The 25,883-nt window shown below is 41.1% G+C and overlaps 3 protein-coding genes across 8 annotated transcripts in view; 2 read left to right on the forward strand and 1 right to left on the reverse strand.

Moving 5' to 3' along the window:
* Positions 1 to 22,515, reverse strand: part of LNX2 (ligand of numb-protein X 2) — a 75,594-nt gene extending 53,079 nt beyond the window's left edge. For 2 of the 6 annotated variants that reach the window (XM_522642.8, XM_063792014.1), the window contains exon 1: positions 22,223 to 22,515. The gene's annotated coding sequence lies outside the window, so the exon portion shown is untranslated. Of the gene's footprint in view, positions 1 to 8,015; positions 8,058 to 9,276; positions 21,824 to 21,865; positions 22,193 to 22,222 lie in introns of those variants that run through there. The other 4 variants (XM_016925107.4, XM_016925106.4, XM_063792015.1 and 1 more) reach the window with 4 other exon arrangements.
* Positions 22,516 to 23,604: 1,089 nt separating this feature from the next.
* LOC104001796 (RNA polymerase I subunit D) overlaps positions 23,605 to 25,883 on the forward strand; it is a 45,626-nt gene continuing 43,347 nt past the window's right edge. Inside the window, exon 1 of the mRNA XM_009426781.5 lies at positions 23,605 to 23,867. Within this exon, the coding sequence (XP_009425056.1) occupies positions 23,842 to 23,867 (26 nt within the window). The 5' untranslated portion in view covers positions 23,605 to 23,841. The remainder of the gene's footprint in view (positions 23,868 to 25,883) is intronic.
* POLR1D (RNA polymerase I and III subunit D) lies at positions 23,734 to 25,305 on the forward strand. The gene is made up of 2 exons (XM_003952374.4): positions 23,734 to 23,867; positions 24,731 to 25,305. The coding sequence occupies exons 1-2, from the start codon at positions 23,842 to 23,844 to the stop codon at positions 25,104 to 25,106; spliced, it is 402 nt and encodes a 133-aa protein (XP_003952423.1). The 5' UTR covers positions 23,734 to 23,841; the 3' UTR covers positions 25,107 to 25,305.

The following is a 25,883-nucleotide window of genomic DNA, read 5'->3' on the forward strand; positions in this document are numbered from 1 at the left end:
TATATACTGTACCTAGTACTTACAGTATAGTAAATATAAGCAGGCTGCACAAACCAAAATATATACATACCTATACATATACAGTATATACATACACAAACATGTACATATACACATATATATGTTTACATAAACAAGTGAATGACAGATCCAAGGGGAAGTTACCCTCTATTGTTAACTTTCCAGAAGAAAACATGTATTGCCATCTATATGGGGGCCAAAATGCTGGATGGACCTCATTTCTTAGTCTCACAAAAAATTTTCCACAATTCTGTATTTTCACTTTTAATTTTTACTGTAATAAAATGGAGGCTTCAAAATTGACACTACTTTTTGTATCCACAGAATTCAATAATTATATGCTTCTGTGTTCAGATATCAAAATCAATTTGAATGAACACAAAACTGAATAGCATCTCAAATTTTGAGCTGCCCATCAATCTCTCACAAAGCTTCTTGGAAAACATTCATTTATATTTGTCATGGGGCACAAAATTTGTACAGTGCTTTGAATGCAACCTTTGTATATAAAAGGGTCTATACAGAAATGTTTTAACCAAGCTTGAAGCTTTTCTCCTAGGGTTTTAACATACAGATACCAAAAGGAGCCTTTGTTTACTCATTGGAACAACACTGTCTTCTAAGGCCACTCACCACTACTTTGTAAATTAGTGCCTCAAGATCTGGAATCCCACTTGGTTTTTCTTGCCAATGGCTCTAGGTGTTTGAACAATTTGGGATATAACTGCCTCTATCCTTATCTACTAGCATCCTCATTGCAATCTGAACTTACGATTCTAGTAAAAGAAATTCATTTACGTTACAGACAATATACTTATGTTCTAACCAGGTAAAGGTCAATTAGTAATCCATATTTACAAAGCTATAATTAGGAAGTAAGTTAGGAATAGACAATATAAAGTAAAACAATAACAAAGGTATCTCGTAGGAATAGAATAGCACCTGTACTTTGGCAACTCTTACTTTCCTGCAGATTATGTTAATGGAAGGGAAGAATTTCAAAGGCACCCCAAAAAGGCAAATATTTAGCAACTTTCTCTCAAATCAAACTTTTACACTTTGGATCTCAAACTCAAGAAACACACATCTAAATATTTAAACTTGTGGGTCTTGGTTAACAATGGCAGCAAATATCACCCAAAGAGCATTACGCCAATCCTGAAAATCTTTTGGTTGCTGTTTCCATGGAAACAGCCTAGATGAAGAAAACCTAAGAGTAAAGAATAATACAATTTTTAAAACCACTTTATCTTGTTTTCCCCTATCAGTTAACTAGCATGGCACATAACTAACAGGCACATCAGTTATGTACCAGAAAATTCATGACTCATTCAACAAATATGTGTTGGTTATCTGCTGCATGCCAGGCACTGCACCAGAGGATAGGGTTACTCTGGAGAGCTCACAGAGCTCAGTCTAGCACAAAGACATTTACTAGCCAACGACACAAAATGATCGAGAAATTTCACATTCTTTTGTCATATTAGGTTTTTGAAATTTTACATTTCAGAAACAGTGTACATTTTATACTTACATCACATTTCAGTTGGGACTAGCCACATTTCAAACCCAATGCCAACAAAAGGCTAGTGTCTTGTACTGGACAACATGGGTACAGATATTCCAATGGGGACGAAAAGCATGCATATCAGGAGTAAGTCGTTTCCTCAAAGAACATAAAATCTAACCAGTAGATTAGCCACTATACATGCAAAATATATATGGTACAGAAACATAACCGTAGAATTAGTAAGTAAAGAAATCTGTAAGAAACATTAATATATAAGATACTGGGTGAGCAACTGTGTGTAGAATTCTTTCAGCTGCAAATGATGGAAAACCTGACTGAAAGTGGCTTAAGTGAAAAATAAGATAGGTGTTACTGACTCGGGGCTTTCTCCCAACTCTGCTTCCTCTAGATTGGGTTCATTCTCAGGCTTCATGTGGCAGCTAGTTCCCAGCAGTTTTAGGGGCACAGTGTCAGACCCCTTGTTCTGCTTCCACAATACTGCCAACAAATGCCCCAGAATTACATCTTCCTATTTCTAATGGCTGGCTTGGTCATGTACCTATGCTGAACCAATCACAGTAGCCAGGGACATGTGATGCTTTAATGGGCCAGACCTGGGTCACTTCTGTAACAAGGCATCAAGTCAACTTCCCCAGAATCACAAAGACTAAAGTGGCTTAACACTGATAAGCCTGATGTATGGCCTATCTTCCTTTAACCATATTACTTGACTGCTTCACTTGATACTCAAACAACCCGGAAGAGTCTTATAAAGTCCATTTCCAGTGATTTATTCCTTCATAGCTCAATTTATTCACTATTACTACATGCTGGACATTATACTGATTGCTTTACAAGCAGTATTTCATTTAATCTTTCCAACAAACCCTATGAAGTAGTTACCATCACCATTACCATTTTATAGATGAGGAAAACGGGGATCCAAGGGATTAAAAACAACTAGGCTATCAGTGATTGGAATGGGATTCAAACTCTGGTCCATCTAATTCCAAAGTCCACATTCAGCAGTACCTGAAATTAAGATATTTTTACTGTTCCCTCCCTCTTCCCCATCATTAAAGAAAAAATAAGAAAGACATTATATAAGCAATACGTGATGCAATTCCACAGAAGCCACATGATTTATAACACCCTATCTGCAGACATTGCTGAGAAAACTGATGACAGCCCCAAAGAAAGACAACTGCATTAATAAACTAGAATGATACTTCTCTAAATTCTAACTCCTCAAATAAGGCTATGATTTGGTGTAATTAACAGTATAGTTAAGTTCTCAAAAATTCTCAGCCATAAGCTCATAAATATCACTGGAGCAAAGAGGAAGAAAATAAAGTTTCTAAAATAATATATCATGCATGAACAGACAATGAAAAGTTCCATTATTAATATTTTCCCAAAAATTTTTTAAAATTTTTATTTTTAGAGACAGGGTCTCAGTTCTGTCATCTAGGGTGGAGTGTAGTGCCATAATCACAGCTCACTGTAGTCTTGAACTCCTGGGCTCAAGCGATCCTCCCACTTCAGCTTCCAGAGTAGCTAGGATTACAGGCGTGTTGAACCATTGCACCTGACCTTCCCAACAATTTACTATGAACATTTTCAAACATACTGAAAAGTTCAACATTTTCAGGGTAAACACTTGTACTTTACAAGTCTACCATTAAGATTTAACTATATGTGCTTTGTCACATATCTCCTCATCCTTCCCTGTTTTATCAACTTCATGATCTTCAAAGTAAATGCAGAAGTCAGTACACTCCTAAATATGACAGTATGCATATCAACTGAAGTTCCTATTTGTTTACATTTAGCTTTTGAGGTGGAATTTAAATACAAAAAAAAATGTGCAAAACTTTTTTTTTTTTTAAGACCGCATTTCGCCATGTTGCCCAGCACTCAAGCAATCATCCTACCTCAGCCTCCCAAGTAGCTGGGATTACAGGCATGTACCACCATACCAAGTAAAATGTGCAAATCTTAAGTCTACATTAATTAAGCTTTTGATAAATGCATACAACTATGGAACGCAAATCCCTATTAAGATAGAGAACAGAATCATTACTCCAGGTTTTTTAATGCCCTTCCCAGCCAATCTCAACCCCAATTATCTCTAGAGGCAACCACTGGTCTGATATTCTTTCCATCATAGATTAGTTTTGACTATTCTAGAGTATCACCTAAATGGGAACATAGAGTATGTACTCTTTTGCATACAGCTTCTCTTACTCAGCATGTTTTTGAGATTTACCTATGCTGTGGTATATATCAGTAGTCTGTTTCTTTGCATTGCTTGGCAGTATATCACTGTATTGTGTCCCTTATTGATGGACAACTGGGCTGTTTCCAGTTTTTGGTGATTATCAACAAGAACTTCTATGAACCTATGTTTTCATTTCTCTTGGGTAAATACCTAAGAGTAGAAGGGTTGAGTCCCAGGGAAGGTAGATGCTTAGTTTTATAAGTAACCACCATACCTTTCCCAAAGTGGTTGTACCATTTGACTTCCCTAACAAGAATGTATAAGCTTTGGTTGCTCCATATTCTTTGTCAACATTTGATGCTGTCTTTTTAATTTTAGCCATTGTGTTATGTGTGATCAATTAATATTTTAATTACTTTTGAGTTAAATCTATTTGTAAGATACAGCACAAAAATAATTGAGGTACATAAGATATAGGGCAACATTAAGAGAAATTACAATATTATAAATTTTATATATAACTTTAAACTTTTTTCTACTTTCAAGAAGTCACATGATTTAAACTACACTTTCATTCAATGCCTCATGAAATAATTATGCTGTCAAATATTAGCACTGTTGCTTAGGAAACTGGTATCAAAATACTAACTTTTCTTTCTGTTTATCTCTTACTACTTAATAATACCAACAATTTATGGCTCACTTAACCTACAATTTAGATCAATAATATAAATTGAAAGATATTTGTTAAAAAAGAACACTGTCAATGTCTCTCTTTAAAATCTAATTCTCATTTGCTATACTAAAATATTTAGTCACCTTTTCTAACATAACTCCATCTTGGAACTATGTCCTCTAATTAAGTTCTGGGGGGACCAAGAATGGCATCTGATGCCATTCCTTAAAATAAAAACAAAAACACACCTTGGTACAATCGCACATTCTGAATTAGCTTGTAAAAGCAGCACAACTGTCCCAGAAACAAGCAAATCACTCTTGGATATATTATGATATTTTTCAATACAGTATGCTTACATAATCGATGCCATTATAGAACTCAGCAGGTGACAGTCCACATCAGTAAACAGACATCTACTGATGACAAAGAAATAGTAACAATAGCCACTTAGGGAAGCCACTAGCGGTGCCTGAATAGATAAACAGTTTCATGGTCAGATCCCATTTTTTATGCAGTCTCTTACCTGTCAAGGGGCAGCCAATCCCTACATAGTTACTGTTGACTTTTCTTCTACACAAATGTCAACAATGGGGCACAAAATTTTAAGAAATGCTTCCTGACTCCTTAATGTCATTGTAGCTTACAATGACAAACTTCAAATTGGTGAAAAAATGACTATTATGTATTCCACCAAAAAGGAGATGTCCAACTACCATTTTAACACATGCCTATCTTATTCATACCACTCTGCAATGCACCAATTTGTTTTGCTGTTTTTCTGAAATGTTTTCCTTCCTTTAAAAAAAAAAAAAAAAAAGGCCGGGCATGGTGGCTCACACCTGTAATCCCAGCATGTTGGGAGGCCGAGGCCAGTGGATTACAAGGTCAGGAGATCAAGACCATCCTGGCTAACACGGTGAAACCCCGTCTCTACTAAAAATACAAAAAACTAACCGGGCGTGGTGGCGGGCTCCCAGGTACTCAGGAGGCTGAGGTAGGAGAATGGCGTGAACCCGGGAGGCGGAGCTTGCAGTGAGCCGAGACTGCGCCACTGCACTCCAGCCTGGGCGACAGAGCGAGACTCCGTCTCAAAAATCACAGTATAAAATGAACCACACTCTTTCCATGCTATGCTATGGTACCCTCTCAGATGAGGAGAGCAGGCATGGCTAGCAGATCCACACAATGGGCAGAGTCAGCAGTGCACTCCGTGCAAATGGCTCCTCAGCTATCGAGCACACTATGGGTGATCAAAGAAACAGAGGGTAAAGAATAAGAATAAGGAGGGATTTAGTGGAAGTCCTTTGACACTCCAAAGAGCATCACAAATTTAGTCCACCATAAGTTTCACCGCAGATTAGAAGAGTGCCCAACAACTAGAAATGGGAGCAAGAGCAAACCATGGAGATATAATATATATATGGTACAAGAGATTACACACTTTTTTTCTTACTCTTATCTGTTTTTCCAGATTTCCTATGAATATCTATTACCAAATGTTCTACCATTTAATTATTTTATAATATAAAAAGTAAAAAATTCTACTATTCCACAAATTAAAAAAGAAAGAAAGAAATCTATGGCTCAAAGGGTTGAAACAAAGATGTTAGTCTTTTTTTTGTTGCAACCCCTTTTCTTATGCTTGCTCCTAAATTGCCATTTCCTATGGAATTGTATTATTATTAAGTTATTTCTATTTAATTTTTTTTTTTTTTTTTTTTTTGCCCTGCCTTTTGCTGCTGACCTACTGAATTTTAATGGGGGAAAAACAGATCTTTTCTGAAGAAAACGACATACAAAATGAATACACAGAACCATGTAGGTAAATATCTCACTAGATAAGTATTACAAGAAGGGTTTGATAAAATTAGAGTTCTTGCTAATAGCCCATTACAAAAGTCAGGGTAATTATATGCTTTTTCCGGGTCCAGTCTCTGCAACAAAGAACCAATTACTCTTTAACCCCCTTACCCTTCCAAATATTTCACTACGTAAGCTTGAAGACTACTAACCCAAATTAAACAACGAAGAAGTTGAAGCAGTATATAAAGAATGTAACTATTCCTTTCTCTAGGTTTAATAGAGAGATGAATGGCAGACAGGCTGACAGACAGGTGGACAGTGATAGATAATGCAAGCAACAGGCTTTTCCCTTTAAAACTGAAACCAGGGTTTCTACAAAATCATTCAACTGCATTAAAACAAAACAATTCCACTGAGTTTCTATTGAAAAATCATCTCATTATGAGTCCAAGAACATGACTGTGGCCATTTACTCTTAGAACCTATCTCTTCATTGGCCAGCTATGTGGCATGAACTAAAATGATCTTTAAAGTCCTTTTCAGCAAGAAGAAAGAAAACAATTATGATTCTATCAAAACTTTAACTTTTCATATAACCCTAGTACAGTAAAGAGTAAGACAGCTTTTAGATCAAAGAAGTCTGGTTTCCAATCATAGGTAACCATATTATCTTGTCCAAATTGTATATTACCTCTGAAACTTTCTGAGCTCCAGTCCTTAAATGAAAAATATCGACCTTACAGGGTTACTATGACAATTAACTACTGAATGAAACTTAAAGTTCCTAGCTCAGAGATAAGCCACAGAGCAGTCACGCAAATGGCAGTTATTACAATGATTAATATTGGCAGTTGCACAATTCTGTCCACTTATATTTCACCACAGAAAGAAAAGCAATGTAACACTGAAAATATTAAAACTTTCTATGGCAATACTCATAAATTACTGAAAACAATTTACCTTTTTTTCCCCTCTAGATCTAACATCATATTCTAATTGAACTCAAGGAAAAGACCACCTCTCCCACAACCCTTTTCAGAAAAACAAAATGGATGCACCTGACAATCCTCAAAATGAAAGCTATTCTAAGAGTGTCCACTACAAATATTAAAACTGTAAAGGGACAATCTGCAGACTTGATGAACACTGTAAAATGCACAAAGACATTTCCAATTAGCAAACAGATGTGTTAAACAAATAATTTTTAATTAAGCACAACTTGTACTACAAAATTCCCTAATAATCAAGCTTTTTAGCAGAATTAGTGTACCAAATATGTTTTATTTCATGGTTGTGCTATATTTGCTAGACCAAGGCCACCTAGTAAATATCCTATTTTAAGTTATCATGAAGATGCCCAGATTAATTTTTATTGTGTTCAGCATTCCCTTGAAAAAGGATTAAGTAACAAGGTCATGATTTATAGCGAAAAAAAAAAAAAAAGAGAAAAGCTCAAAAAAAAAAAAAAGGCTCAAATAATAATTTTGTTCACAATTATATCCAACAAAGAAGACCTCTGTTTTCCTTAAGGTTACATTAATTAAGGTGGGATCAGCAAACGAAAGGTGATCAAGTTAAATTTCAAAAAAATTAGCAAAGTAAAACAAATTTTGCACTATTTTAAATCAAGGTACAGAACAGTATGAGTTTTAAAATATCTATGTATTAATATATAGACAGACACATGAGTTTATACACACAAAATATGCCTGGAAGGATATACAAAAAAACTAACAGCAGTCAACTCTAGGCGAACCAGGTAGCTGGGGTGAAGAGCTCACCTCAGGCTTGTTTTTCATGAAGTATCCATCTGAACACATACACTTTCATGTGTATGGAAGTATATTTATGGCAGGAGCAAGGGAGCATGCACAAAAAGAAATAAAGCAGAAATTAGAAAGCAGTCAAGACTGGTTCTTATATACATGATTAAAAAGCAAAGTACAGAAACAAGATCTTCACATCAAAAATAAGAACAATTTTATGGAGCACTAAAAATGAAGTTGCATGCCCAAGACAATGCTTTTTCTTTACTGCTTCATTTCTGTTTCAAAAGTAAATAAGTAAAACACAAATCTAAATATTAATTATCACATTTATCTGCAAAGTTATTTCCTATCATAAAAATGGGAGAAATGTAAATTATTGCTACATTTAAGAATCTTTTTGCAAGACACATTGTTTACACATATTCTATTCAAGCTTATTGAAATGTCCAGTGTTATAATACATTTCTAAGAATCAATTTAACATTCAGCTGTAATCACACCAGCACAGAAATAGACAAATTTGTGTTTTCTTGTATTTACTTCCTCTACTGCTGCTTAAGGGAAATCTACTATGGCATTCCTGGTTTCTAAAAACGCACCACAACGTCAACTGATGAGTCATGGGTCACACTCCAAGTTCTTATGTACCAAAGAAAGCAGGGCACTAAAGTCTTACACACCAATTTTAAAGACTGTCTAATAAGCTCGGTTACAAACCAAGAGTTCTTTATAAGGTAACACAGATGACAGTTTTTAAACAAGGCGTGAAAAACTTCAAAATAAAACTGCAAATTCCACAAAGAGTGATAGAATTATTTACTCTTTTTCAGACTCCTAATAACTGGTAGGGTTTTGTTTTTCTTAATTGAGAACATACAAACATAAAGCACTGTTGAAATACTGGCAGGTACAAACTCAAGTTTGTAAAAACTCAACAAACTCCTAGCTTCCTGAAAGTCCAAATTATCTGAGAAATAATTTTCTATATGCCTTGTTTTGACTCTTAATTATTTCCAGTTTTCACTATTTAACCATTTCACTGACTGGGAAACCTCCAGGAGAGGGTACAAAAGGGCAGGAAGCAAAGATGACACCATTTGATTCCTTTGGGCATTATTAGTTAAATTTCCGTGGTGAAGAGACAAATAGCTAAAAGGAAACCTGGAGACCAGCTGTAGATTCTAGTAACCAGCATAACAGACCATTGAGATTTAATCACATCATCTAATTTTCCTCCTAGCATCCATCATTATCCACTCCATTAATTGCTTACCTATTTGCTGTTGTTTCTCTTCCTGCCCCACAGCATGTAAACTCCATGAGAACAGAGATCACACCTGTCTTGCTCATTGCTATAGTCTCACCATGTAGAACAGTGCCAGGCACATAACAGGCATTCAATAAACACCCAGTGGGAAAAGAAGACATATATGTATTCAGTTATCTTAGGACCTGCAGTCATGAAAAGGCTAAAATTTATGTTTGCTTGAAACTATTCTTTACTCGTAACTTCTAATAAATTTTTATTTTGCCTTGTCACAACTCTATGCTTTTGTCATCTAAATATGTTATCAAAATAGAGTAATCATACTGAAATTATAATCTAGACTAGATTTCTGAGAACAAGAACTTCTATAATTCACTTTTCTATCCCAAATATCTAGAATGGTACACAGCACAGAATAGGCATTCAAATATTTGTTGGAAAATATTATTTTAAAAGAATTATAACTGGTGGGATTAGTAATGTTTATTCTCTTTGCATAGTTTATGATTTCCTGCATTTTCTACATTAAGCATGTATTAATTTTAAAAATATACACTGCGATTTTAAAAAAGAAAATCAACATGTATCCCTTATATCTTCATGTAGTTTATAATGTATACAATAAGGTAAATCAAACAGATGTGCTGCTTAATCCCCAAGAGTAACCAAACAGAAAAACATTCTTTAAAATTGAGATATTGCTAAATTTTAAATTAAATTTAAAGTATTACTTTTAAGAATATTAAGCTTTATTGTCCAGAAAGATATCCTTCCATAAATCCTAGTGTACTCAGAGAGCAATTTCTTTGAGTTTTTTGTTTTGTTTTGTTTTGTTTTGTTTTGGTGGGGGGCCAAAGTCTTGCTCTGTCACCCAGGCTGGAGTGCAGTGGTACGATCTTGGCTCACTGCAACCTCTGCCTCCCAGGTTCAAGCGATTCTCTTGCCTCAGCCTCCAGAGTAGCTGGGACTATAGATGTGTACCACCACCATGCCCAGCTAATTTTTGTGACGGGGTTTTGCCATTTTGACCAGGCTTGTCTTGAACTCCTGGCCTCATGTAATTCACCTGCCTCAGCCTCCCAAAGTTCTGGGATTACAGGCATAAGCCACTGCGCCTGGCCTGTTTTTCATTAACAGAATCATTTTCTTTTCAAAAGGTTCAAATAACCAACAGTGATTTTTTTTTTTTTTTAAGAGATGGAGTCTCGCTCTGTTGCCCAGGCTGGAGTAGAGTGGCACGATCTTGGCTCACTGCAATCTCCGCCTCCCGGATTCAAGCAGTTCTCCTGCCTCAGCTTCCCAAGTAGCTGGAACTACAGGCGTGCATCACCATGCCCACCTAATTTTTGTATTTTCTAGTAGAGACAGAGTTTCATTATATGTTGGCCAGGCTGGTCTCGAACTCCTGACCTCAGGTGATCTGCCTGCTTTGGCTTCCCAACGTGCTGGGTTTACAGGCGTGAGCCACTGCGCCTGGCCCAGAGTGATTCTTTTTGAAGACAAAGAAAGTTATATTATAAATAAACAACTTAAGAACTACATAATGGTTTGCTTTCCTCCAGCACCAACTTTCAGGTGAACCCAAACTGTAGAAAGAGAAAATATAGTCACTATCACATTTAGAAAGACTAAAATCATGCAGAGCAACTGTGTTACAGGTAATCATTTTATAGGAAAAAAGTTAATACAACATAAATTAGTTGAAAGTTGACTGATGTTTAATAACAGTACTCAAGATTTTACCATCCTTCTACATTCTGCAAAAGGGATTCATTAAAAGTTTTTAATCTTTTCAAAAAATAGGTACTATACCATTGAAAAAAATCCAGACTCTCAAAATAAATCCTGAATGGTTTCTTAATGTTATCATACTCCATTAAAAACAGAAAAGAAATTCAAATGTGCTAATAAATGTACTACATATACCGGAAAAAGAATAGGTCAGTGTCCCAAAATAGAATTATGTCTATTTTTAGCAAAATCTAAAATTAGTCTATTGAAGTATCAATTAATACATCTCATCTATAATAAAAGCACAAAGCCTGAAACTGAGAAATCCATGAGATTAATAAATATTTCATGTGGGAACTAATTGCTATGGACACTTGAAATCTATTAAATAGCCTTCGCATAGTGGTCTTAAAAGGTCATGCACTGCTACTGCTGATCAAATGCTTGACATATTTAGTAGCAGAGGCACAGGATACAACCACATGCACTGTGATACCTGGCCTCTCCCTACCAATTTTATATTTCAGCTTCAGCTAAACCCAGACTATTGACTGTTTCCAAATTGGTATCTTGCAACTATAAGAAATAAAAACAACAGAGAAATTCACACTAGAATATACTATGAAGCAGCTGAAAACTGTATTCTAGCCCAATAAGCGACATCAATTCTCCCAACTTAAAACTATTCCATGTATTTCAGACCTTTCTCTCTCTTTGCTATAAGCAGGGTCTCAGCAATATGCTCAAAATATTTTGTTTGGACCCTTCCTTATCTTACACCATATTCAAAAATTGCCTCAAAATGGACTAAAAACCTAAATGTAAAACTTGAAACTATAAAACTCCTAGAAGAAAACATACTGGAAACGCTTCATGACACTGGATTTGGCAAGGATTTCTTGGATATGACACTAAAAGCACAGGCAAATAGACAAATGGGACTACATTAAAATTAAAAACTTTTGCACATCAAAGGACACATCAACAGAATGAAAAGGAGAAAATATTTGCAAATCGTATCTGATAAGGGGTTAATATCCAGAATATGTGAGGTACTCCTACATCTCAACAATAAGAACAAAAAAAACAGGCCAAGGATGTGAACAGACATTTCTCCAAAAACGATACAGAAATGGCCAACAAGCACATAAGAAGTTCAGCATCACTAATCCCAGGAAAATGCAAATCAAAACCACGAGATATCACCTCATACCCATTAATATGGCTACTATTAAAACAGAAAAGAACAAGTGTTGGTGAGAACATAGAGCATGTAGAGAAACTGGAATCCTTCTGCACTGACAGTGAGATTGTAAAACAAGTGCAACCGCAATGAAAAACCGTATGGAGGTTCCTCAAAAAGTTCGACTACCATATGATCTAATAATCCCACTTCTGGGTATACATCCAAAAGAATTCAAAGCAGGGTCTCAAAGAGACATCTGCACACTCATGCTTATGGCAGCACTATGAGCAATAGCCAAGAGGTAGAAGGAACCCAAATGTCTACCGACAGATAAACAAAATGTGGTATATGTATACAATGGAATATTATTCAGCTTTACAAAGGAAGGAAATTCTGTCACATGCTACAACATGGATGAACCTTGAGGTCATCATCCTAAGTGAAATAAGCAAGTCACACAAAAAAAGACATATATTGTATGATTTCATTTACATGCGGTATCTAAAGTACTCAAATTCTAAAAAGTAGAAGAGTGGTTACCAGGGACTGGGGAGAGGAGGAAATGGGAAGTTGTTTAATGGGTACAGAGCTTCAGTTTCATAAGATGAAAAAGTTTTGGAGATCCGTTGCACTGTAATGTGAATATATTTAACAGTGTACACTTAAAAATGGTTATGATAGTAAATTTTATGTGGTTGCCACAATAAAAAGCTGAAGCAATGTAAAATATTATTCTGTTAAATATTCATAATTTTGGTAAAATTTATTTTACTTCAACCACTGAAAATTCAGCATCCAAACTGAGATATACTGTCTAAGTGCAAACCATTTCACTAGATTTCAGTACTTAATATGGGAAAAAAGAATGTCAAATCACATTTACAATTTCATATTGATGACATATATTTTGAACACACTGCTTTAAAATATGGAATTTTAAAAATGTTATGCTTTAAGAACAATAATTAGAGAAGAATGTGGGGTCAATGGAACTGTGTTTGTTTTACAAGGTTAAAGATTGGAGCATATTTATAGGCTGGTGTGAAAAAGAAAGCAGGGAGAAAGAGATTAAACATAGAAAAGAAGGGAGTTAATTGATAAAGCCGCTCCTGAAGGAGACTTGAAGAGATAACAGGCACATTTGGAAAAACAGATCTGAGACTTAAGTAGGTAAAGTTCGGAAAGGGAGAGACAGAAAAGTCCTAGAGAAATCACAGCAGATCATCTCATTTCCTCCATGAAATAACCAGATTATCTGCAGACTATATAGAAGAGGTGGAGTTGGATAAAAGGGTTTGTAATGATGAGGTTTTGGAATAAATCACGAGTGATGAAGAACAAAACCCTCATTGGGGCTAACAAGACCCATATGATCAGGCCATGGCCTACCTCCCTGGCCTCAGCCCCTGCCATGGTCCCAGCTCTCTCTCATCCACCTCCTCCCCCTCCCTCAAAGTGCCATCCACCTCTGACTGCCTCCTCTGAGGGTTTACCTGTGTAACACCTACTCAGCCAGATATCTGTTTAAGGACAACTTCTTCAGGAAGTCTTCAGTGATACCCCACTTTGCAGAGACTAGGGCAGTTTCCCTTCTCATAACCCAAACACCCTATGCCAGCATCATCCAACAGAAAGATCACTTGAGCCACATGTGTCATTTCAAACGTACCAGTAGCTATGTTTAAAAAATGAAAAGAAACAAGTGAATGAATTATTATCATTTTGAGACAGAGTCTCACTCTTGTTGCCCAGGCTGGAGTGCAGTGGCACAATCACAGCTCACTGCAGCCTCAACCTCCTGGGCTCAGGTGATCCTCCCACCTTAGCCTCCCCAGTAGCTGGGGTCACAGGCATATGACACCACACCCAGCTAATTTTTTATAGAGACAGGTTTCGCCATGTTGCCCAGGCTAGGCTCAAAATCCTAAGCTCGAGTGATTCTGCTGCCTTGGCCACCCAAAGTGAGCCACCATGCCTGGTCGAATTATTTTTAATATTTTATTTAACCCAATATATGCAGAATATTATCTTGAATCGCCTCTAGATTGTAAACTCCATGAGGATACCACAGCATCCTTGGCTCAGTGTCAGAGCACTCAGTAGGAGCTAAACAAACGTTTACAAATTGACTGAAGGGTATGGGGGTAGGGGGTTGAGGGACATTTCCCTGCATTGAGGACCAGCCATTTAATTGGTGATACCAAAGCAATGTGGAGACAGAAGCAGAGTTAATCTGAACAGGGGCGTTATCTGGCAGGTACAACACAAAAGACAAGTCCAAGGGAGGCAAAGGTGCCAGTGGGAAGCATATTCCAGGTGTTTAACCATGGGCTTCCAAACTGGATAGAGACGCTCTGCAAGGCCAAAAGGTGTCCCTGCAGCAGGGAGGGGAGGGTGAGGTGGAACAGAAGGACTGGCACACTGTTGCTGTGAGGGGGAGGGGGCACTCTAATAGAAAGTGTGGGTATTGAGAGAGCTGCAAAGATACGAGAAGAGACGGAGGTCCAACTACAGGATATGTAAGTTTTAAGATTTCTAACATGGAAAATTTAGGGAAACGACAAGATGCCAAATGAATGTTCAGACACAGTGGAAGCAGGCCGGGCGTGGTGGCTCATGCCTGTAATCCCAGCACTCTGGGAGGCCAAGACATGCAAATCACCTGAGGTAAGGAGTTCGACACCAGGCCAACATGATGAAACACCATCTCTACTAAAAATACAAAAATTATCTGGGTGTGGTGGCAGGTGCTTGTAATCCCAGCTATTGGGGAGGCTGAGGCAGGAGAATCACTTGAACCTGGGAGGTAGAGGTTGCCGTGAGCCGAGATTGCGCCACTGCACTCCAGCCTGGGTGACAGAGCGAGACGCAGTCTCAAAAAAATAAAAATAAAAAAATAAAAATACAGGCTAAGCAAAGGTCACCCGGCTGCAAATGATTAACTACTCGAATGAATGTCTTTTAAGATTTTAAATACTACAAGGGCAGAGACAATCTTTTGTGTGCCACCCAAGCCCAGCACTTCTTAGGTACTTGTTAAATACAACTAAACTGAAAGTCAAAGTTCAAATGTTAAAAATCAGATAGAAGTAAAACTGCCTTTGCAAAAATTATATCAGTGAAAACATAGCAGTGGGGAGATCTTAGCCAATTCTCTTCTTGCCTTTAGCTTTCAAGCTGCCCTTAATTATTCCTGGGCTTAAACCAAGCTAATTTTGGGAGAAATTTAGTTTATAGTTTAAATGGTAACCGCTCTTCCCCAAAATTCAACCACCTTTGTAAAGCTAATGAGGGACCACGAAGCTAGGCAACAGAGGAACCTGAATTCAGCTAAGGTATAGACATAAACAATTGCCAGCCACTATTCCAGAGGTCACAGGATATGCAACTTGCCCAATTACTCCCTCAGATAACATCACTACTGGAGAAACTAAGATTGGCCTTTTGAGATATCTGTTCAGGTTTTTTGGTTGGACCCACTGACCACTCCTGTGGCCTCACCCAGAAGCCACTCAGAGCATAGGAGTACCATTTCCCACACCCCTATGATTGTGCCCCCAACCAATCAGCAGCAAGCACCCATTGCCTAGCCACTCCCACCCCTTCCCCCAGACTACCTTTGAAAATAGCCCCCAAATGCTCAGGTAGGCTGATCTGGGTAATAATAAAATTCCAGTCTTCTGTTCAGCAAGATCTATGTGTGTAAAAACTCTTTCTCTATTGCAATTCCCCTGCCTTGATAAATTGGCTCTATCTGGGCAGTAGGCAGGAAGAACCCATTGGGCAGCTAAAGAAGAAAAAGTCACAAAACTGAAATAAGATTTAAGTAAAGGTCTCCAATTTATGGGTTCAGTAATTATTTATTTGTCTAAATGATAAGGGTTCTCATAAACGATTAAGTCTTTAAGATTAGCAGCCGAAATCCCAACGGGGAAGGGGGTGGCAGGTATAAATATTTCCCAGACTTACCTTACTTTTATCTATAAAACAAAGTAATAGACAACAGAGCCTTGGAAACTGAGAGGAAATAAAAACACACTCAGGAGTGTTTTTTTCTATTCTCTTATTCAACACAACAGTCATCAACACAGAATACTTCTATGTCCAAATGTGGGTTCCCCCCCACACCCCAATACACAAAGCAGTGGACACCAGCTGGGTGTCCTCTAGTTCAATTCAATTCTGACCTGGAGATAACCTCAGATCCCAAAGCTGAGGGCTCAGTCTCCAAGACCGCTCCCCTCTCCACCAGACACCAGTCGCAAGTGCAGGCCTCAGAAAATTCTAACTGACTGGCCTCAATTTGGGGTTCCCATAACCCCTCTTTGGGTTCAATTAACTTGCCAGAGCAGCTCACAGAACTCAGGGATACACTTACTTAAGTTTACCAGTTTATTATAAAAGATATTACAAAGGATATAGATGAAGAGATGCACAGGGCGAGGTACGGGGAAGGGGTGCGGAGCGTCCATGCCCTCCCTGGGGCGTGTTACCCTCCAGGAACCTCCATGTGATCAGCTGTCCAGAAGCTCTCTGAACCCTGTCCTCTTGGGCCTTTTATGAAGACTTCATAACATAGGTATGGTTGGTTAAATCATTGGCCATTGGTGATCAGCTTACCCTTCAGCTCCTCTGCCCTCCCTGGAGGGTGGTGGTGGGGCTGACAGTCCTAACCCTTTAATCCAGCCTTTCCAGTGCCCAGGGCCCATCCTGAAGCTACCTAGGGGCTGCCAGCTGTTCAGTCAACTCATCAGCATACAAAGACACTTAGCGCTTTGCAGATTCCAAGGAATTTGAGAGTTGTATGCCAGGAAACAGGGATAAAGACCATATATATATTTCACAACATCACAGAAGCTTTAATACAGCCAAATACATCTTATTTTACACATAAGATATAGGTCCTCGAAACTTGGCTATCAACACTTTTTACACCGGGCCCTATTACATACTTTAGAGCAATCTGTTATTTAAAATAATTCTAAGATTACTCTTCAAGAAAGAAAAAATTAAACCCTCATTTGTTTTACATATGAAGGTGGTATGCTTTTAAAGCAGACACACAATGATTGTTTTATGGTATGTTACTTGTCTATTGCCTATTTTCTGCATTTGTTTCTATTCCTCATTTCTCCTGCTCAGCCTGATTTTTTAAGAAAAAATAATTTTTCCCTGCATAATTTCTCCACTGAGGGAAAATGACTGTCAAAATTATCATTCATAAATCTCCAGGCTGGAAAGATTAAACGTATAAGCTATGCTTGCATCCTATCCTCCACAACAGTTCTGTTCCTATCTCTCCAGCTATCTTTATCGAGACTTCAGAGGCTCTGCCCCGGTGCTTTGCAAATAACCAACAGAGGACAAATTTATGATGCGGCTATTGTCAGTTTACCTCTGAACAAAGCTTTATCTCTATAAAATAGTTTAATCATAAGCCATCAATGTTGCAGTTCTTCTATATTCCTATAAGAACAGGAAACAGTTCAAGCTTCCTCACTGGATCAATTCTCTTTTGCTTTCCCTCTGACCAATGACTGTTTCAAAGATTTGGAGAAGTCTGTGAGCCAAGCCAGATCAAAGCCAATTTGGATCCAATTTGTTCATTAATGCATGCTGTCAACAAAAAGAGTCAAACTCTGCAACATATTTGAAGAGATTTATCGTGAGCCAAACCTGAGTGACCATGGCCCATGACACAGCCTTCAGGAGGTCCTAAGAACATGTGCCCAAGATGGTAGGGGTGCAGCTTGGTTTTATACATTTTAGGGAGGCATGAGACATCAATCAAAAAATTTTAAGAAATACATTGGTTTGGTCCAGAAAGGTGGGACAATTGCAGGGGGTCGGGGATGGGGTGGGGGGTTGGGGGGGTAGCGGGGAGTGCCATTCCAAGCCATAGGTAAATTTAAACATTTTCTGGTTGACAGTCGGTTGAGTTTGTCTAAAGCCCTGGGATCAACAGAAAGGAATGTCTGGGTTAAGACAAAGGATTGTGGAGACCCAAGTTCTTACTTTCAGAGGAAGCCTTCAGGTAGGTGGTAGTAAAACGTTTCTTATCGGACTTAAAGTCTATGTTAATGTTAATGTCAGAGAGGTATAACAAGTCATGTCCGACCTCCACTTCCCAATCATGGCCTGAAACTGTCTCTCAGGTTAAATTTTAAAAGACCTCTGGATGAGGAGGAAGTCCATTCAGATGGCTGGGGAGAGGGGAAAGCTTAGAATTTTATTTTTGGTTTACAATACATTAATATTTGTTTAAGTACTTACGGATTCTGCAGTTAGCAAAATAGATAGGATCCCAGCTCTAGGAAGCATACATTCTAAAGGATAGAACCTACCACACCTGCTTCTTTAAAAGCATACTAACTAGAGGACAATTTATTATTGTAATGTCATGAGCACTTGCTTGTTAAAAAATTCCTTTTTTGAGACGGAGTCTAGATCTGTCACCCAGGCTGGAGCACAGTGGTGCAATCTCAGCTCACTGCAACCTCTAGCTCCTGGGTTCAAGCGATTTCTCCTGCCTCAGCCTCCTGAGTAGCTGGGATTACAGGCACCTGCCACCACGCCCAGCTAATTTTCGTATTTTTAGTAGAGACAGGGTTTCACTGTGTTGGCCAGGCTGGTCTTGAACTCCTGACCTCGTGATCGCCCGCCTCAGCCTCCCAAAGTGCTAGAATTACAAGCGTGAGTCACTGCACCTGGCCAAAAAATTCCTCTTAATAACTTCTTAGAAGGCTAATACACAAAATAGCCACCTTTTCTGAATCCAACCAAACAAAATAACTTATTAACCACAGATTTTCCTACTGCTTTGTATTTTCTGAGGAAAAGAAACAGACGCCAGGAAAGCTAAAAGGGATGTGTTTTGTAAGACTCTCTGGCCCTCCTACAGGGTCAATTTAGGTAGGCCTGCCCCAGTCTTCTAATTCTACATGCAAGATACATATATATTACTTTTTCAAACAACACTGCTTCCTAAATAGAGGAGAACCTATGAAATGAGACCTGTGATTCTTTTTTAAAAACCTAGATGCATTTGGATAGAGGAAGGTGGGCCTGTGAACTCTAGCCCTGTAAGCAGGAAGGAAAGTTAAATAGTTCCTCATAATACAATTTAAAGATATCGGGTGGCAATTGTAAAGGAAAGAAAGAAGAGGGGAAGAAGGCCAAAGAGCCAACCAGATTACAAGAGCCTGGAGTCCTCCTTTCTTTGATGGTGGCCAAAATATATTTTAAGGATAGAAATGCCTAATATTCAATGTCAACACTTCTGATATCGCTCCACTGTGAACCCCTTCACCCTCCCTTTCCTCTAAATCTCTCATAAAGCTTACCATACCCATAAAGCCTTTCTGTGAACTCTTTTTCTTTTCTATTCTTTCCTAGCTCCTGTGAGACACAACTATCCAACAACTGCATCATGGATCTCTCAACCATCCATTTAGCATCCTTAGATTAGTCCAAAACTGAACTTATCTTCCCTTCTACACCTCTACCATCAATTGTTTTTAACTGCTCCTTCTCATATCCTCCAACATTCCACTAGCTCATTAATGTCATCATCTAAAGGAACAACTAATATTTACTGAGCACTTGGAATGTGCTAGGTACCCTGCCAAAGGCATTACATGCATAATTCCTCAAACCCTACTCAACAGGTACGACGATCATTTCCTAAATGTTAGGAAATCAAAGTTCTGTCAGGATAGTTATTCCAAGGGTAAGTAATAGAATTAGAATTTGACCCGTTTTAATTTCACAGCCAGCTTACCCAGTACATGTCAATCAATGCCTGAAGTCAAACAACCCAGGATTCATCCTTCCCTCCTTAAGCCTAACCAGTCACTTATCTAGTCCAGCCTCCTAGTCATACCTCTTAAACACCACGTCATTTCTCCTTCCACTGCCAGCACACTAGCATTTACTAAGTCCTTACTATCTGGCAATCACTATTCTAAGTAATAGACATGTTTTTTCAAGTTCTATCCCCCAAACTCTGAGATGACAAACCTAAGGAACAAAGAGGTTTCAGTGTATGACAGAGCCTGATTCCACCCCAGGTAATCTGAATAGAGAATCCCTGAGCACTTATCCCCTCCATTAGAACAGCCTCCAACTTAGTCTCCATATCGCCCATCTGGAAGCCCACCATCCTCCAGACGCTGCAGATATCTTTCTGGAATGCTTACCCGTTATCATGACATTCTCCTGCTTAAAATTAGCAGCTCAGTATCACTGACTGGATAAAGTCCAAATTTCTTAATCTGGTATAAAAAATCCTTCATTTTTCTGTTCAAGTCAATTCAGTAAATATTTTAGTGCCCAATGTAAGCAAGAAAAGGTGCCAAGTGTTCTGAAATGAATAATACATGTCCCTGACTACTACCTCCACCTCGGACACTGGGTCCTTCGGCCAGACAAGCCCATATGCAAAGCTCGTAATACAACAGCCCAAAGACACATACATTTATTTTTAAGTGGCCTGCGTGCTACGTGCCTACAATGTACGAAATCCCAAACCAATCTGAAGACTAAGTGCCTACGTAACACCTATTCTTACAGGTCTCCAGGCAGAAATGCTCCCTAAGTTCAAATTACTTCAGGGTAACTAGTGGGATAAAGGCATGGATCAGTTTCCAAATGAGAAAACTGGGCAAGAAGCAACCCCCGCCATCAATGGCTGGCATGCAGTAGGTACTTTATCAGTGGCTAAATGAATAATGAAAAAATTTCAAAGTTGATGAGAGAAACAAGATATATGGAGAATGTAACACACAAGTGGGCCGAATTAAAAGTGATGTTATTCTACTTTGGTTCTCATTTGGCCTACTTTTACCCCATGGGAAAACTCACATGTGGGACTTGGACAAGCTAAAAAGCCAAAACTTTGTTATTCATGGCTCAACAAAGCTTTGACAAGCCAAAAAGGATACCAGATTCCCGCTTCCTTCTTTACCTGCCAAAGTCCATTTTCTAAAGAGGTGTGGGGGTGGGAATCAAATCTAGCAAAGTAAATAAAATTGATCTACTGAGATCCAACTTCATTAGTGCTGCATCGAAGTACATGCAAAAGAAATATCAAAACCTGTCCTGGGAAGAAGGCCAATTTACAAGTAAGTACTATTGCCGCAAGAATGTGAAATTCTTAAAGGCAGTTCCAATAAGCTGGAGCTCACAAGTGTTCCTCCTCCTGCACCGCCACCGCTTTTCACTCAACTTTGTTTCTGATTTCTGTGATTTTAAAAAGCATAATATACACAGCAAAGCCCATGCATAAGTGTACTTTAGCTCCTCGTACAAACGAACGTCTGGATTCATAAACTTAACGTAAACTGAAATACTAGAAGAAACACTACATGAGTCAAAAGTCCTTGTTTAAAACGTGGCATAAAGCTTTGAAAAGCGAGTGATGTATTTCCTGAATGATGCTTTGTGTGCAACTGCTTCCAAATCAAGATTCATATTTTTAAATTACCCCCTGGAAGATGTCAAATCTCTCTCCCACCCTCTCCAGCCTAAAGAGAAAGGTGAGAATTCACAGGCAACAGGCTGGGGCGGAGGGAATGATCTCTGCCCATCCCTTTCCAGAGGAACAAAACCCGATAAAGGCAGCTAGTGCCACTCTCATTGCCGACACCACACACACACAGAGGAAATTTAAACACTCACCCCACCTCTCCCTTCCCTTAAGAAGCAAACGACGCCAAGATCTGCACCACGGTGGCCGGAACCAGCAAACGCTAACAACCGGAGGCCGCCCGCCTCCCGGGCGCCTGCAGGCGGCGGGCACCGGGCGCCGACTCTCCCTCCTGGACCAGCCCCACACCCGAGTCCACGCCAGCCCCGCAGCCCGGGCGAGTGAAGACAGTCGCGAAGGACCAAGGCTCCGGGGCGAGCTGTGGCGCCGCTCCGGCCGCCTCCCGGGGCGCGGCGCTGCCCCACACCCAGATGACGCCCGCACCTGAGGCGGCTGCCCGCAGCCAGCGAGAGGGCGCGCAGCGAGGCGGGCAGGGCAAAGTTACTCACTGGGAAAGCGCGGCTGCCCGGGCCGCGCACGGGCTCCTGGCGCCGCTGCTCGGCACCAGCTCCCGCTCTCCGCGGCCCGCTGAGGGAGCGGAGAGCCTACCCGGCTCCGCTCCGCCAGGAATCGCCGCCGCCGCCGCCGCCGCCGCCGCGGATTTCCTGGTAAGAAGCAAACTCCGGCCAAGACTTCACTTCTCAACCGCCCCTGCTGCCTTCCCGAGGGCAGCGCCAAGGCCGAGCGGCCCAACCCGCACCCGGGCCAATCGGAGGTAGCACAGGGAGGGAGGTGGGCGGACCAGAGGGCGGCTTCACCTATCCGAGAGCTCGGGAGGCGGGCCAGAAGGGGCCCGTCACTCCCGGGTTAGAGTGAGACCACTCCGCCCTCGCCGCCCGCCTCCCCCACTCGCCCCGGGCTGTCCCCGCCGCCCGCCTGATTCGCCTGCGGAAGCCCCGCTGGCTAGGTGTCTGCGCGCACCCCCGGCCGCCGCCAAGAGTGGCACAGCTGGGGAAGGAGTGAACATCCAGAGGAATCGCGGGGCGGGGCGGGGTGGGGGGAGGCCAGGAGAACAGGTGGCGCAGGGAAGCAGAAACGTAGTTGCGCTGGACAGCTGGAGTGGGGCAGGGTCGGGGCCAGCGGCGAGGGGACAAGAAGGGCCGATTCGAGAGGAAGCGCACCTGAGGAAGCACAGCGAAGGCCGGGATGCAGGGAGCTGGGTGGAGAGCGAGCCTGGGCGGCGAAAGGTTGCCGAGGCGGGGGCTGGGCGCCTGGGAACAAAGGTGAGGGCGGGTTCCGCAGGTGAGGAGGTTTGAGGAGCCACTGGGGAGAAAGGGAAAAGGAAGTCTACAGCCGGAGAGGACGCGCTCTGGGGGTAGAAGGAATCCTAGGACGGAAAGGATAAGGTGGGAAACAGTTTTCTCCCAAACTCTCACTCCCCCAAAAGAGACATTTCTTTCTTGCCCTTTTTTGACCCAGTTGAAAATGCAACTGCAAGCTCCCCGGTGAGACAAATACCGCCTTCAACCTTCGTATTCTGTGGTGACTCATCTCGCACGTGACACTCCCCCCCCCCTTCAAGGTGTGTTGACCGACTACAGTTTAAGCCTGTCGTCCCACAAAAGGCCCGGGAGGGCCGGGGTCCCAGGAAGGGCCATCCTGGGTCAACACCGCCCCAGTTGGGAAGTCGGGCCGCTTTCGGACTTGCCACTGGAAAGGGAAGTGATTTGGGGGCGGCAGGTAAGGCCGCGCCCCTTCGCCATCACCTGGGGAAAGGTACCAGAGTTGAGCCGGGGCGCCCGCAGGCCTGTCTGGGCCTCGGGGTAAGGCGGCGCTGGCCCCGCCCCCTGCCCCCCCCGCCGCGAGTGGCCTCGCGTGGTCGTCCAGGTGAGCCGCGGGGCCGCGAGCCACCGCTCACCCCGCGTCGGGGCGGGGCCTGGGGGCGGAGCCTCATGCCCCGCCCCGCGGCTGGGCCCTGCCGCGCCGCTGCGGCTCCTCCTCCCTCCTTCCGTCCTCCGCGCCTTCCGTCGGTCGGTCCTTCCTTCCTGCTTCGCCTCCGCGCCTCGCGCTATGGGACAGAGCCCCCGATCCGCCAGCACCACCTGAGGATCCGGAAACCGCCCCAGCGATGGAAGAGGATCAGGAGCTGGAGAGGTAACGGCCGAGGAGGAGGCGGGCGGAGCGGGCCGCGCCCAAGGGGAGCGGGTGGCCGAGGGGCACGCTGCCTGGCCTGGCAGCCGGGGCCTAACTCGGGGCGCAGAGAAGAAGCATGGAGAGAGAAGTGGGGAGGAGACATGAATGTGTTTCAGTTGAGAGGCTGAGAGGTACACTAGCTATCAAGGAGGGAAGACAAGTTGGGAGACCAGAGTTAAGTATCCGAACTGCCCACCCCCGTTACAACAGCAGTGTGTAAAAATCACGCCCCGGGCCTCTGCTCCTGAGGACGGTACTCGTGCCTCTGTCCCTGTAACTACGGCTCACCTTCTTTTCTATGTGCAGACTGCTCCTAAAGCCACTCTGTGCGCTGAGCTCTTTTTCTCCCTGCTGCTTGACTCCTGAACCTTCCATTCTAGTTTCCTTCTCTTGCAAAATGGAAGCCGTAGTTGGGCCTGCACATTGATCATCTGTATCCTGTATTTTTATACTAGAGCAATCGGGATTTCTATGCCTTTCAACCCCCTTTTCATCCTCTAGCAGGACCAGTCCTATTCTAATCCTATCCCTTGCTTGTGACTCTACCAAAAAATATTTTTGCAAACACTTAAGTTTGTGTTTTTCTAAGAAAACTCCCCTTGTGGCCAGTGTGGATGGTCAAATGGAGCAGGGAAAAACTGGAGGCAATAAATTAAATATTTATTCATAGAGTTTGTGGAGGCAGGAAAATGAGAGGCGAATAATTCTGTGTAGCTGGAGTAGATTAATAATAATGTGTTGCAATGTGATATAGTAAATGAGAAAAAGCTAGTTACAAAACAATATTCAGTATGATCTCATTTTTATAAAAAATATGTGTGTAGAAAAATATCTGGATTGAAGACCTCAATGGCTGAAGGCGAGAGGAAGACAGCCCTGGAAATGGTCCAGGCAGCTGGAACAGATAGACACTGTGTGACATTTGTATTGCACGAGGAAGACCATACCCTAGGAAATTCTCTACGTTACATGATCATGAAGAACCCGGAAGTGGAATTTTGTGGTTACACTACGACCCATCCTTCAGAGAGCAAAATTAATTTACGCATTCAGACTCGAGGTACCCTTCCAGCTGTTGAGCCATTTCAGAGAGGCCTGAATGAGCTCATGAATGTCTGCCAACATGTGCTTGACAAGTTTGAGGCCAGCATAAAGGACTATAAGGATCAAAAAGCAAGCAGAAATGAATCCACATTCTAGTCCTTTATGCAGTATACAAGGAGAACTGTCCTGTAGGATATTCTCTTCCTGATGGTGCAGAACCCAGAATTAGAAGTTTGTGGTTACAGCATACTCTGTCCTTCAGAAAGGCGTGATTCTAGCTGTTGACCCCTTGCAGCTGTTGGAATCTCTGCAAGAACCTCTGTATTCTTCTAATAAATTCCCTCTTTTATTTAAACTAGTTTGACTGGTTTCTGTTCCATGCAACCAAATGGTCCTTGAGGATGACTTTTTTTCTAATTAAGCCAGCATTGAAAATGAGGAAACTGAGAATATCAGAGGCCTAGACAAGAACTGTGATCATGGGAATTAAAAGGAGTATATATCCATGTCTGTAGTTGGAGTGGTGGGGGTAAGGGAAGAGACAAAAACCATGACCCCAGTTAGATTGTTGTTAGTTTAAAAACAGAAGGAAAGAAGATTGGGGTGGGGACTTGGCTTCTTGCTAAACTTTTTGGCTTTTAAAGAATTGCATCATTTGCTGTGATTGGTAGACTGGGCAAGGGTGGGAATAATTTGGAAGAAGTGTGAGAATTCTGGTTTTACATGAGAGTTTTAGGGAGTAAGGCTCCATCTTTGAGGCATTTACAGGAAAGATAGCAGTTTACTGCTTGAATTTTGGGATATATTTAGTCATGATCTAAGTAAGGTAAGATGTTTTGATTATATTACAGAAGGAGAAAATTGGGATGACTAGAAAACATTTTCAGTCCTTAAGTAGGTATAGCCTAGGGTAATGTAGAAGAAGCCCTATTT

This window comes from Pan troglodytes, chromosome 14 (genome assembly GCF_028858775.2).
Source record: "Pan troglodytes isolate AG18354 chromosome 14, NHGRI_mPanTro3-v2.0_pri, whole genome shotgun sequence".
Taxonomy (NCBI): domain Eukaryota; kingdom Metazoa; phylum Chordata; class Mammalia; order Primates; family Hominidae; genus Pan; species Pan troglodytes.

Bases quoted from the DNA above. Each gene is read 5' to 3' on its own strand.
- POLR1D (XM_003952374.4), top strand. From the start codon at position 23,842: ATGGAAGAGGATCAGGAGCTGGAGAG. The intron at 23,868-24,730 runs GTAACGGCCGAG...ATATGTGTGTAG, and splicing joins GAGGATCAGGAGCTGGAGAG to AAAAATATCTGGATTGAAGA.